The sequence below is a fragment of the Leptonotus elevatus genome, chromosome 9 (assembly GCF_054856555.1).
Source record: "Leptonotus elevatus isolate MCC_2025b chromosome 9, RoL_Lele_1.0, whole genome shotgun sequence".
In the NCBI taxonomy this organism is placed as follows: domain Eukaryota; kingdom Metazoa; phylum Chordata; class Actinopteri; order Syngnathiformes; family Syngnathidae; genus Leptonotus; species Leptonotus elevatus.
Genome location: NC_141247.1, coordinates 10,326,306 through 10,340,231, shown reverse-complemented (window position 1 = coordinate 10,340,231; position 13,926 = coordinate 10,326,306). Strand labels below are relative to the sequence as shown.

Below are 13,926 nucleotides of genomic sequence, written 5' to 3'. Positions count from 1 at the left end.
TGCCTATATTTAGTATTTAAGATAAGAGTAAGAAAAGTGAGATATTTTACATTGCAAATATGGAAAATAAGTAAACAAGGTTTCGTGATCACATTTCGCTGCAGTTACTTGAAACAGGTTGTTTAAAAAGAAGCTTTGATCATCAGTCACAAGCAGTCAAGTGATTAGCACACCAGCCTCGCAGTTCTGAGGTTTTGAACTCCAGCAGTCCTGTTTGGCATTTCAACCTCCCATATTGCAAAAACATACATGTTAGCTTCATTAAATTGTTCAATGATGTCAACGTGAGCCACATGCTGCTTCACCACATCTAAACACCAAAGTCTAAATGTAAATTTCCATTTACAGCAGGTTTTTGCAAATTCTGTTAAATAAAAACTACCAGGAAAAAAAGAGACTTATTTTTGTTTCTTAATAAAAAAGGCAAAAGCTGACTCACTTTGAAGATACATGTTTTTCATTGGGCTGCAACTTTATGCGTATTTCCATTACGACGACCTGACACACTGACAACATTTCCTGTTGCCGCAGCAACGCTGGCGCCGCACGAAAAACAAATGCTGTTAAATTGTTTGAAGCCGGGCGCTCGTTTAGAATGACTGGCGGTGGCGCGGGGCTTTGTCGGACGTCGCCACATTTTAACATTTGTCTTCCAAACAGCGTCTGCTCGCTGGATCAGTGTTTTTAAGATTGCTGGTAAAAAGTTTAATGATGTCACTTTTTGCAGCAACTAAAAAGCTTCTTATTTTTTAATATCATCTGTTGAAGGTGAGGAAATCAATAAATGTCGAACATTGTTATAGCCCTGACGTGTGCGGTGTGATAAAAACGCTAAGAATAGCAAAATTGCAAGTCATTGGAGCAGTAGGTCAAAGGTTCGAGCTACGCTGTACTTTTAGCTTTACCTTTTGTACCAACTAGTTGAAAAGATGCTAGTTTTCATTCTGGCTACTTACGAGGTTATATGTCATCGTGTTTGCGAAGTAAATATGGTCAATGTGTGTAGAGACTTCTTTTTTTCATCTCATATCGACAGAGGAGATTGATTGATTGATTGATTGATTGATTGATTGATTGATTGATTGATTGATTGATTGATTGATTGACTGACTGAGAGAAAGACAAACATTTGGGGGATTTACAGTGGATATGAAAAGTCTACACACCCCTATTCAAATGCCTGTTTTTGTGATATAAAAATGAGACCGATAAATAATTTCAACCCTTTTTCCACCATTAATATAACCTATAATCTGTACAACTCAACTAATTTTCTCCCATAAACATATGAACACGTTCTATTTTAAATGTTTTAAGTGTCCTAAAGACATATCTATTCATACAATTTTAATGGGGGGGTTTATACTAGAGCATACAGAAGGCTTTGCTGCAGCCTCTGAACTGCAGAGAACGGGGGTGAAGCAATGGTAGTTATTACAAAAACGGTCAGCAGTTGGCAGTAGAGTATAAGAGTTCAACCAGGGCCATGTTTCAAACAAGCTTATTTGCCCATAGTTCTAAACAGATATGTGAATAATTAAAAAACGTAGCGATTTTCTAATGCTACTTGCTGCAAAACGGAAACTGATAGAAATATACTTATTTTTCTCCTGATGAAAGAAGAGACTCTAATCTTTCTTTGTGTAGGTTCCATGTTTTTATAGCAAGAGAACACAGTATCCTGTGGGCCTTGCAAAATCTGTCAAAATTCAGTAAAACAGCTGGGAGCGAAGGGGGTTGCTTCAGTAAAAATGGCTGGCTGCGAGTGAATTTGTTAAAAAAAGGGGAAGTAAAAACAACTGAGATAATTGGACAAGATGGAGGGAATTATAAGCAGTTCCAAATAACTGTCAGTGTTGGCACAAAAGCATGATGCTGACAAAAAAAAAATCAAGAAAAGCTGGAACATCACAAGTTAACCAGAGACACTTACATTGAGGTTGGTGTGTGCCGACTCAATTAGCATGAGTTTGAATACGGCTGATTAATTCAGTTACTGTATAAGAGGTTGTGATGGAAACTGTTTTTAAATTATTGATCTTAGGCTCAAGGGAGCATTAACAAATATGACACAACAAATTAAGACACGCAAGATATTCTCAATCTATGGTCTGAAGAGAATTGGTGTGAGCTAAGTATTGTGCTTCGCAAATACATTGTGTGTCTCATGCCAACATATAAACCACGAACTTCTGATATCTACAAATTCACACATGCCAAAATGCCAGGACACGAGGATATTAAGTTTAACAATCACTTTTTATCCGCTTCATTGTGTAAAAGCAAGATAAGTGACCAAAAGTCACCAGGTGAAAATGGACAAATGTCCTCAGTCCAATCCTAAAAAGGGGTTATGTGAGAGCCATTTGCCCCAGTGTATGCGTGTATGTGTGTAAGTGTGTCAATGTGTGTATGCAAGAAGAAACGTGACCATATGGAAAACATTAGATGCGGGCTGAGTCAGCATGCTGGTATATTTGTGTGTTTGCACGTGAGCGCATAGTGTTGTCTGCCACCTCTAGGCCACCGACTTGAGCCAAGCACCACACCCGGCCTCCGAATATACACATGCGCACAACACACCTGGCTGAAAGATTACCAAAAGTCACACACACATACATACAAGGCTTCAGAGGAGACGGAGGAGAAAACAGCAGCTGCTATCGTTGCTTCCTGTCGGGATGGAAGTCAAACATCACACACTGTAAAAACGGAGACACGGCATCCTCTGTCCACATGGAAGGCCTGACTGGCTCAAACGTGACACACTTTTCAATGTTTATGGAGAAGAAGTGTTCGTCAAAAGACTTAAAATAGTCCCCCTTAAGCAGTCTGGGTATGCCATAAAAATATATGTATTCACAAGGAAGGTGACTTTAGAGTCAAAACTCTCAGGTGAAAAACTAGTCACAGATTCAAAATGAGTATTTCCACAAATAAAATCAACTTAAAGGCAAATGTTGGACCGTCTTTTAGCGCTTCACATCTCTGCTTACTATACAGAAGTTAGCACGCTGGTCGCAAAAATCATGCGAGCATAGATAGTCTATTGTTTTAGAAAAGCGATTTTAGCACCATTGTTATCTTGGTACGTTTTATCCTGTAGTGAATTTTAAAGATGCTCTATGTAGGAATTTGCAAAAAAATATCTTTACAAAAGCCTTTTTATTTTTATTTTTATTTATTTAACTATAACATCTTCTAATTAGCAGATTAACACCTTAGCTGTTCACAATGGGTACTCGGGTTTGAATTTCCCGCACTATGTCTGCGGATATGACATCATGCGCGCAGTGTGCACGCGAAGAAGGGAGTAGTGATTTGAAATCCAATTGCCAAATACTGTTGTCAATGTGGGTTTTATGTTACACAATCATTTATTGTATAAAATTTTGTTAGAAGTTGTATAGATCCTGAGTTTTTTTGTTTTTGTTTTTACTGTATCTAGATTTTATTGGGTTTAAAATAAAATAAATGGTAGAATTTGTAGTCTTGAGAGGAAAAAAAACATATATGGTAAAACTCTATTTCATACACGTGTGCACATTTGTGAGGGGTGTTGCTTTGATCAGGGATGCAAAAGGGGGCAAGCAGCTTGAAGATCACATACTGCGCTTATAAATATGCATTTTTCTTTGTCACATTGTAAAACATTTCCCAGGTGTCTCGCATCGCAATTTGCGAGTCAAAATGATCATTTTGCACCACAAACACATTGAAATGCAAAACAGAATGGGCATTTATGTTGCAAAACGCAGAGCTGCCAAATGTTACGGAAATCACAGACCGCTAACTCGTAAATGTCATGCTTGTTCTGATTTGTTTTTTTTGTTGTTTTTTTTATATCAGATTGGCCGCCGCTATCGGCTTTATTTTTCCCTCGGCTCTCCATGTGGTAGCCCTACTTGTGTGTGAGCCTGTCTTTGCACAGTTGACATAGCTGTCTTTTGTAAAGTTGTTATAGGATCAACTGACAAGCAGATAGGATGCGGTGGAGCATGTTTAGAAAGGGAGTGGAACTGTGTGTGGGGGGGGGGGGTGAAAAGGAGGGTAAAGGGGATGGATGGGATATTAGGGAAGGAGGGGGTGAAGCTTCTGAAAAGATATAAAAAGGTAAAATTGGACTTTGGAGCTTCGCAGTCACTTTTGCCGGCAGCCACAACCACTGCTCTCCACTCCCTCATCTCTCTCTACCTCAACCCTTCATTCATCAGGAGCCCTCTGCAAAACCAGTGAGTATTAAGCAACTACTCTATATACACTCTCACAAATGCATGCAGACAATATGCATTCATGACTGCAAGTAGTAGCAGAATTTGTGCCTACTAAATAAGCATCTTAGCAATTATTTTGGAGAAGATTGACTGTGAAGTAAATATGTGATCTGTGTGCAATGTAGATGAATGTGTTTAAAATGTCTGTTCACTGAGCAATATACTATGGTAAACACTACAATGTGTGGAAGTGGCAAAAATATCTGCTGTAATGACTTCGGGATGTATATGAGACAACTGGACATGGTCATGAATACAACTGAGAGCAGATTACATGTGAGATGCACGTCTATACAGACTGAAGTGGATGTGAAATGTATACGTGTATCACCTGTCTATATATGCAAATGAGAATGAAACTATAGCAATTCTGAGAAAATATATCTGATATATGCAGAAGTGAATTTGGCCAGCAGATTAGTCAACAGCTTTGCTTGCAGCAAAAAAACTATATGTGCAGTTACTGTACATATAGTAATACATTACATATACATTATGTATGTATCTATAAGTAGTCTGTATTTGAGCAGTTGAGAATGAACTAAACAGTATTTAACAGTAATTAGATATGAGACGTGAATGTGAAAAGCAACAAGAATAGTAAGCAGTGTTGTATGTAAAACACTGTATCAATACTTTCTATATAAGCATTTGTAAATATGAAAAGAAATATCATCAACGCGATCATTTGTCTTTAATGTACCTAACATATTTTTGGGACTGTCCATTTCCATTAAGACTATTCTGACTCTTTTCCTTAAGTCTTAAGTTTCCCGCTTATCCCGCCTCATGATCATGGACGCCTCGACAAGTATCTCCTCCACCAGCGAGGCCCTCCTCCGCCTGGCGGCGGTCATGATGCTGACGCTGGGTCACGGTGTCCATCCGATGCCCGTGCCGACAGACGTCCCCGCGTGTACCGCCTCGGAACCAGCCCAGTACAACTTGACCTTTACTGGCAAGTGGACACGGGAGGCCTTCCCCAAACAGTATCCTGTCTACCGCCCCCCTGCGCAATGGTCCAACCTTGTCGGTAAGTACATTACAGTATAGGTACACTAACAACACCAACTTTATGTGTCCCATCTTATATACCAACAGCAACATTACATACACTAGACTGAACAGACAGCTTGAAAATTCAGCCGCTGAAGTCAGTTATACGTAGCAACACATGATTTGGTAGCCATGTCAATCATTTAGCACATACACTAGCCAGATGGGTTACACAAAAATATTTTGCGCTTTTGCCTTTGCGTGTAGGTGGGGCGTGGTGTCCTGATGACTCACATTCAAAAATTTATATATATTTCTTTCACTGCATAAAAACTCTGCATGCACGTACAAAGTTCATTGTTTTCCGGTGAGTGAGTCGTCTATGAGCCTTATGGACAACCACAACGGCCATTGCTCCTAAGACACCATTGCTGGCAGTAATTAGGTGGAATAGTAAAATCCTCATTAAACATTTGGACTTGTTCAGTGACAGAACCCAATGAGTCCACTGCTGCCAGGTCATTGCTAAAAGAAAAACATGTGAGGACAAGCTAAATTAACAAACAACAAAATTAAAACAGTCAAGTGAAAGAAAAGCAAAACATACCGAAAGTCAGTGGTGTCCAAACTATAGCCCAGGGGCCATTTTTAGCCCGCCAACCTTTTTCAGCAGCCCGCGGCATAAAATAAAAACTACATTTGTACAGTTGGTGGAGACTACCTCTACTAGTATTTAATTAATTTTTATATTCTGTAGAACTTTTCTAGATACGAAAAGATACATTATAAATATTTACAAGTAAAATGGGTACATCCATCTTCCTGACACTGTGGTGAATAATTGGTCATTCATTTTTAGAAGCAAATATTGTTTCTCAAAATTGTGAACCTACTACATTAATTTATGAACTGCTTTAAATATGGTCAGATTACTACAATTGCTCTTGTTTGGGTTCTGAATATAATTCAGCTGCTGTTTAATACACGGGTGACTCTAATGGGATAAAGGGCCGGGTCACCCTAATATTTGGAAAAAATCCTAAACTATTGCCTCATCTCATTTTACAATATATTTCTGTAATATATAAACAATATACAATTGCTTGACTGATTTTGGCCCATGCATCCTTCGATTTTTCTGGATGTGGATTTGGACATCCCTGCCCTAAGTGGTGTAATAAGCATCAGATCTCATCTCGTATCCACCAGACATGAGAAAACCATCTGATTTCCTAAATCCATACACTAAAAAGCAGTAGCCATTATCAGGGATGAAAGTAAATTGGATATAAAGTGACTAATATCAACTACTATGTAATTAAATACACAATGGTGATCCCTCTTGTCTTTCCTCACTTTGCCCTTAGGCGTGACCCACAGCTCCGACTACCACATGTGGCAGCGTAATGGCTTTGCCAGCAACGGAGTGAGGGAGTTCACAGAGAAAGGCGAAGCTTGGACGCTCATGAAGGAAGTGGAGCAGGCCGGGGAACAGATTCAGAGCGTTTATGGCATCTTCTCAGCTCCTGCTGTCATAGCAGGCACCGGCCAGAGCAGCGCTGTGGTTGAGGTCTTTGCCAGACACTCCTATGTGAGTCACTCACATCCCTGGCTTGCTAAATACTAGGTCAGGGTTTCGACCGGACCCTGTCAGGGGTTAGTGTATGATTGACAATAGCGGCCCGGTCAAAACCCTTCAATTTTCTGTCTTTCTCTGAAGGTTTAATTCAATAAAAGGCCTAAGCAAAGAGGGGCTGAGGCAAATAAATGGAGCATGTATGACCTTGATGCAGCAGCCATATATCAGGAACACTATTACAACAAGAAATACATAATAAAACAAGCAAAAGTGACATCAAAACGGCAGCTTCGACCGTTCCAGCTCTTGCATCTATAAGGAAAATGTATGCCTTGACACGTTACGTAAAGCTCAGCAGGAGTAGGGTTGAACTTCCAGCTGAGCGAGTCTTCAGGGTGGTCGTAAAGTTGGGGGACGTGTCCGGCCAGGTTTGAAGTTAAAATGCAGGCAATGTAACTAATTTAGGGCTTTGATGTTGGAGTCAGTGATTTATCTGAAGAATTAATTGACCTAATAGCCTAGAACATGATTAGACTATCTCCTAATGTGGTAACCTTGCTCTATTTGTCAATTCTCCAGCTGTCATTTATCGTGCGCCTCGTTCCGAGCCCCGACTGGTTTGTGGGAGCGGATAGCGTGGATCTGTGCAACGGTGACCAGTGGAAAGACAGTGTGTCCCTGGAGCTCTTCCCCTACGACGCTGGAACCGACAGCGGCTTTACGTTCTCCTCGCCCAACTTCGAGACCATGCCTCAAGACAAAATAACCCAGGTAGGACAGTCAGATTAAGGTCTTGAGCACTTGGTGCAAAGGCCCACTTCGACATTGTCATTATGAGACCAAACAAAGAGCCATTTTGAGGGATTTCCAATGCTCCTTGCTAGCCTGGTGAATTTTGTTATTGTTATTGAAAATTCAGCAACCAACACTTGTATCACTTGGGAACACAAAATTTAGAAGACATGTCCATCTTGAGTAAACCCACCATTTTGATGGTTTTCTGGGGTCCTTCACAGATTAACTTTTCCTGGCCATTCTCAGTTAGCATCATGAAATTTGGCAGGCATGTCTATAATGAAGAATACCACAAAAAAAATCTGCCGTATTGATTTAAAACTGACATTTTAGGGTAATTTAGCCCCTTTCACGCAACCTCTAAAGACACATTCCTCCTGGAGGAGTAAGCTCCCCAGCTTCTTAATTTATCCTAAATCATTTCTTGTCCTTTTCCATTCCTAGATAACCTCATCCTTCCCCAGCCACCCAGCCAACTCCTTCTACTACCCCCGCCTGAAGCACCTCCCACCCATTGCCAAGATAACACTGACCAAGATAAGGAAAACCAATCAGATCATTAGCCTTCTGGCAGAGCCCACCGAGTCCAACCTGCTGCCAACGGGGAATGAGATTGAGGACAACCTCATAAGTAAGTGGGAGGAATAATATGTCGAACATGGTCGTAGATGAGCCATTTTTGGTCAATGACAGTTACAGACAAATTAGGTGTTAAAAGGTCAAATCATGTATTAAAAAATACAGTATATGTCCTCAATGCCAATGCAAATGTACAGAGGTAAAACATTTGTTAAGTGTGAGTTCATGTCAGACATAATCAATAAACCATTAAAGAGCTGGTATCCCCCCACCAAAAAAAGCATGTGACGAGCCTTTTTAATTTCAAATTTAAAGGGGAAGTCAACCCCCAAAATATTTCTTGACAATAATATGTTCTATGCAGCCCCACCAGTCTAAATACGGTATTCTGGTTAATATTGTGTTTGTGGAATATGAGTTAAGCAGTCAAATCCAGCCGTTCTTATCTGTATAGAAAGGTGGCCATTTTGCCACTTGCTGTCAACTGAAGATGACATCACAGTTGCTCAGGCAACTACCAATCACAACTCACCGGTTTTCTGAAGCTGAGCTGTGATTGGTCATTATCTGAAACCTGAGCAACTGTGATGTCATCTTCAGTCGACAGTAACTACCAAAATGGCCGCCCCCCGAGATAGATAAAGTCAGCTGGATTTTGCTACATAACTCATATCCACAAACGTAATGTCAATCAGAATGTCATGTTTAGACTAGAGAGGTAACATATAACATAATATTGTCAAGGAGTGTTTAAGATTGACCTTCCCTTGCCTATTAATATTTCTGTAAGAACTGCACGTCATAAGATTACTTGCCGGCCACACTCAATGTATCAACAAGTGTATGCCACATCTACAAGTTTTAAGCTAACATGTTCCGCATGACCTATACGTGAAACAATGTTGAGGGCAAGCTGACCTGCTCAGAAGCATTTGGGAGCCATTAAGGTCAGCACTAAAACTCAAAGAGGACCAGAAAGAAAGGAAAAAGACACATCTGGCATCTTAAGGAAGAGACAGCGATAATATGGGTCAGCCACCGAAAAATGGGAGGCAGACGTTTATATTTCAACAGGATCACTACTAATGAGGTGAAGATCCATTCAGCCTGTGCTGATTCACAGACAGTTGCTGTTTATGACTCCCTGCTGCGCCGATTAAGCGAGCGAGCCAAAGCAGGAAGAAAAGAAAAATGCAGATATTTTTACAAGACGACCACACGGCGGTCCTGCTGATGTTGGATGGGAGGGTTATGAGAATGTGTCAACCTGAAAAGGCTAATGTGACAAAGGATTTATAGAAAGAAAAATGCAAAAGAGTAGTTGACAGATATGTCCCCCCCTGACGAGGCGTCATTAGGGACCAACAATCAGGGACGTATTCCAGAGTTTACACAACAAAAAACTACAGTAGTAAAATTAAACTTACAGACGTTGATGCTGTCCAAACAATCCCAGTTCAAACTGACTCTCCTAATAAATCTGACAACATAACATGCTAGGCCAGTAGTTGTTGTCAATGAAAACATATTTGGTAAGTACCGCAGCTTTGAGTCTGGATTGCTGAAGAACTGATTTAACACTATTCTATTGTCACGCTCTGGGGTTATGTAAACAACCAGTCCAAACAGCAGTTTTTGTTTTTTCATTTCGTATTCCTTGCAAACAGCCCCCAATGTCTCATCCATAGTTTTATCTATTACTCCTCAATATTCCTAGAGGGCCGGAAAGATGACATTCACGGCTGATTCACAATCACCTTCTTGAATCTGTTTCTGTGTAATATATTCACAGATGTCAACCAATATAGGCCAAGTTTGACTGATGCTATTTCATACTTTAGCCCACTAACGTCTTCCCAGTGTCCTTAATGGACCTGCAATATGAAGCCGGGTCGGCCTTGACGCAATCTTCCAGTAGGCAATCCACCAGTGCTGCCTCTGTAACTCGCCTCATCCTTCTGCTTTTCTACTTTTAGTTGGACCAAATTTGTACTCAATCGCACTTACCAGCTTTCCTTCATTTAGATTCTCAGAAGATGAACACTGAAATGAGACGTCAGAGGTACACATGAACATTTTGGTCTGGTTCTTAAAGGAGCACCAGAACTTGGTGCTTGGTGCTCATTTTTTTTCACAACCCACCCGCCTCACTGGATAAACAAAATCAAAAGGTCGTGGATAACCCTCTATGTACTTTATTTTCAATTGAATGTGAAAAAAAGCAGGAAGTTACATTCAAAGTGCCATAACTTTGAAATTAAATGACTCTTCAAGCACTGGAAACTAAAATATGCTTTTTCAAACATTGATTGAATACCAAATGAAACTGACAACAGTTTCTGCTGATTTAAAGAGATGGGACTTCTGTTACACTACAGGACGTCATCACCATCACCCCCAATCCACTCCAGACTGTCTTCTGATACTGTTTTCTGCACAGACTGTTTCCCAAGGATGTTAGTCAGTGTTAAGTTGCCAGGCAGACCATCATATGTTGTGAAACTTCCTAGTTTGACGAAAGCAATGTCTTTCTCCTCGCATATCTTTTGTAGTTTTGCTCCGCCTTTCTTACAGTAAAATTTTGTGACAAGTGACAAACAATGCATGAAAGGACTTAAAGATACAGGACCGCCCCATCAGCCAATTTTGCATAGTTCTCCATGGTATGGGCGGTCCACCAGCCGACATACTATATTTTGGGAATGATCCCGTTGTAAACTCCTATGTTGATGAGCACTTCCGTCAATGCATACTGACGCCAATTTTGTCGAGCACACTGATAAACCAAAAGCAACAAAGTGCACAAATCCATCTACTACAAGTATGTCCTAGCGCTGTTCCATCTGCCCGTAGATTGAATAATACAAGAAATATGAGCTCACTCCTTTGCTGGACATAGAAATGATGTATTGTTGTATTGCTGACACTTTAATATTCTCCTTCATGAGTTAGGATAAGGATTTAGGTTTAGGATTAAGGGTCAAATCTAGGGGTTTGGGATTAGGGGTTGGAGTTAGAGTTTAGGATTAGAGCCAGCGGTTTGGGTTAGGATTATTGTTTGAGTTATTTCTACTAATTTTTAGACGATAGGGTTAAGATTTGAGGTCAAGATTTAAGTTTAGGATTGAGTGTTAGGGTTATATTTACTATTCCCATTTAGGGTTAAGATTTAGGATTTTAGGTTATGTTTAGGGGTTGGGGATGGAGGTTCAGGGTAGAAAATGTCAAAAGGGCAAACCCTCCTCTTTTGTACGACTGTCCTAAATCTAACCTGAGAAAAAGGGAGCGCATGCATCTTGGCGTACCCGTGTCCACCACCCATCAACTAAAGTCTACCATTGTGCAACGCAGAAACGCCACTGGATTGCGAGGTGTCAGGATGGTCTCCCTGGGGCCTGTGCAAGGGCAAGTGCGGAGATGCAGGCCTGCAACACCGCACACGCTATGTCCTCATGCAGCATGCCAATAATGGAGCACCCTGTCCCCTGCTGGAAGAGGAGCGAAAGTGCGTGTCAGACAACTGCTTATGACTAGGCCTGGAAACTAAGCAGGAGAAGAAGAAGCAGACGGATGGCAGAGGGAAGAAGGACCAGAAGGTGCGGCGAGGACGGAAAAGACGTAGGAGGAGATACAACATCAAAAGGTCTGCAGTTTATTTGCTTGAGTCGTGAACAGGACCTTCTGCTTAGTCAGAGTTTAAATAAGATTCTAATGAGTCCTAAGGAAGGATCTGAAATCAATGGAGCGGTGTAGTTTGGTTATCATCACCGTTAGACATTGATTCAATGTTGCAGGCAATCAAAAAGTCGCTTTAGGATGAATTGAACGCAAGAAAAGAATGTATTTATTTACAGGATTCTAACCTGTCATGTACAAATATGAATGTAGTCATTTGTATTCTTTTTTGTAATGCTTTTAAGGTACTGGTTTCATGAAGAAAATATTTTTGTATAAAACAATACCATAAATATATTTTTTAAAAAAAGTGATATCTGTATCGTTAATAAAATTGTGTTGATAAATCTTCATGTAGTGGTCATTTTGTCATCAAATTAATCTGATCTGTAAGGATTTCAAAGCCACCAAATAGATTGATTATATGGTTTGGTTAAATTCAAATTAAGATGAATTACAGCATGAGAAACTGACGTTGCAGTCAACAACTTCACTCTGTACCCCTTCTTGCCAAAAGTAATCTGGTGTTTTATATTTCAAAACAACAAAATCCCTGTTAGCATAATTACATTTGAAACAAGTCATCTTGTGTGCTAAGCGAACGTAGCAGCCTAAATAATTGCTTTGTGCTCCTTTTTGTCATACATATATATATATATATATATAGATATATATATATATATATATATATATATATATATATATATATATATATATATATATAGATATAGATATAGATATATATATATAGATATATATATATATAAAGATGAGATATAGGCTATTTGGAATAGCAGGAGATGCTAACGTAGCAGTCTACATTTTCACCCTGTATTACATCTTGTCAAACATTACAAACGGTCTCAAATGCCCAACACCAGTGGACATTTGACGCAAATCAGGGCCTTTTGTTCAAAATAAAAACATATATATATCCAGACTGAAACAGGAAATAGAGACCCGTTATGTAGACAAAGATCACAGATCACATTGGAGGCAAGGTTGGGAATCAACTTGCCTTGAGGTGTTTAACAACCACAAACACATACTGTTCGTATTCTAACATACTAGGCGCATGAATAAGCCTTTGAAGTGTGCGACCATAAACTACGTAAAGGTACCAACCGACTTTAAAACAAATTATCTACCTTGAGCCTTGAAATCACACTTGATGCCGCTGCACATCTAAGTATTAGATAATCCCAGTTAATGTCCAAAGCAGACACTCTTGCAACCGTGACAGTGAAATATGCCTTATTTCCTGAATTATAACCAGTTGAAATATGTAAAACAGACACAAACGTGCACACGCTGCACCTCTCACCACACTGGAAGAGACAGATTGAATAGCAATAGCACACATCTGCTGCCTTTGAATGATGGCAGACGGGGAAATAAGTGAAAGACACTACAAACGGCAGCAGAAGATTAGATACAATTTCCAGGTCTTTCCTGTACACTCTCCTTAGAAATGTCCTTATCTAATGTCATTGGGATCCACATACCGTCGTGTTCAGTGGGTAAGGTTACATATGTACGCATCACTGGCACGTTTACGCAGCCTCTAGAATGTGGATGGGACAGCTAGCTATATGCTTTTGGCAGTACGTCAAACTGCTATTGTTTTTCATTTGGCTGTTTAATACACAAATATTTACTGTAAATATGATTCATCACTGCTTTAGAGTAGGTTAGCACAGTCTTTCTCAACCTGCCGGCAACAGAAATGTGACGTGTATACTGTATACACTAAAATAATGACTCGTCATGCGACTTACACTCAGGTGTGACTTGTAGCTCCGACTCGAACACAAAATCCCCGGTCCCTTATCTTGTTGATGGCAACAAACGAGTTCCAGTTGGATTCAACACATTTAAAATGGCTTATTTTTAACTAGAATGATTCCCGTGTCGCATTGTTGCCAATTGTAGAATCCTGGTCGGTTATTGCATTTTTTTGGTGCTGTAAATATAATATTATAATATAAGTACTGATTTTTGTTGTACTATTGCTGTTACACTTTAGCT

The 13,926-nt window shown here is 39.9% G+C and overlaps 1 protein-coding gene across 1 annotated transcript; it reads left to right on the top strand.

Moving 5' to 3' along the window:
- Positions 1-4,125: 4,125 nt before the first annotated feature.
- On the top strand, positions 4,126-12,245 carry spon2b (spondin 2b, extracellular matrix protein). Its single transcript, XM_086085891.1, has 6 exons — positions 4,126-4,232; positions 5,037-5,307; positions 6,638-6,861; positions 7,429-7,620; positions 8,089-8,275; positions 11,575-12,245. The coding sequence occupies exons 2-6, from the start codon at positions 5,064-5,066 to the stop codon at positions 11,751-11,753; spliced, it is 1,026 nt and encodes a 341-aa protein (XP_085942017.1). The 5' UTR covers positions 4,126-4,232; positions 5,037-5,063; the 3' UTR covers positions 11,754-12,245.
- The last annotated feature ends 1,681 nt before the right edge of the window (positions 12,246-13,926 follow it).

Coding starts and splice junctions, on each gene's coding strand:
- spon2b (XM_086085891.1), top strand. CDS start 5,064: ATGATCATGGACGCCTCGACAAGTATCTCCTCCACCAGCGAGGCCCTC. Junction 6,862..7,428: donor TCTTTGCCAGACACTCCTAT/GTGAGTCACTCA, acceptor TCAATTCTCCAG/CTGTCATTTATCGTGCGCCT. Junction 8,276..11,574: donor GATTGAGGACAACCTCATAA/GTAAGTGGGAGG, acceptor TGTGCAACGCAG/AAACGCCACTGGATTGCGAG.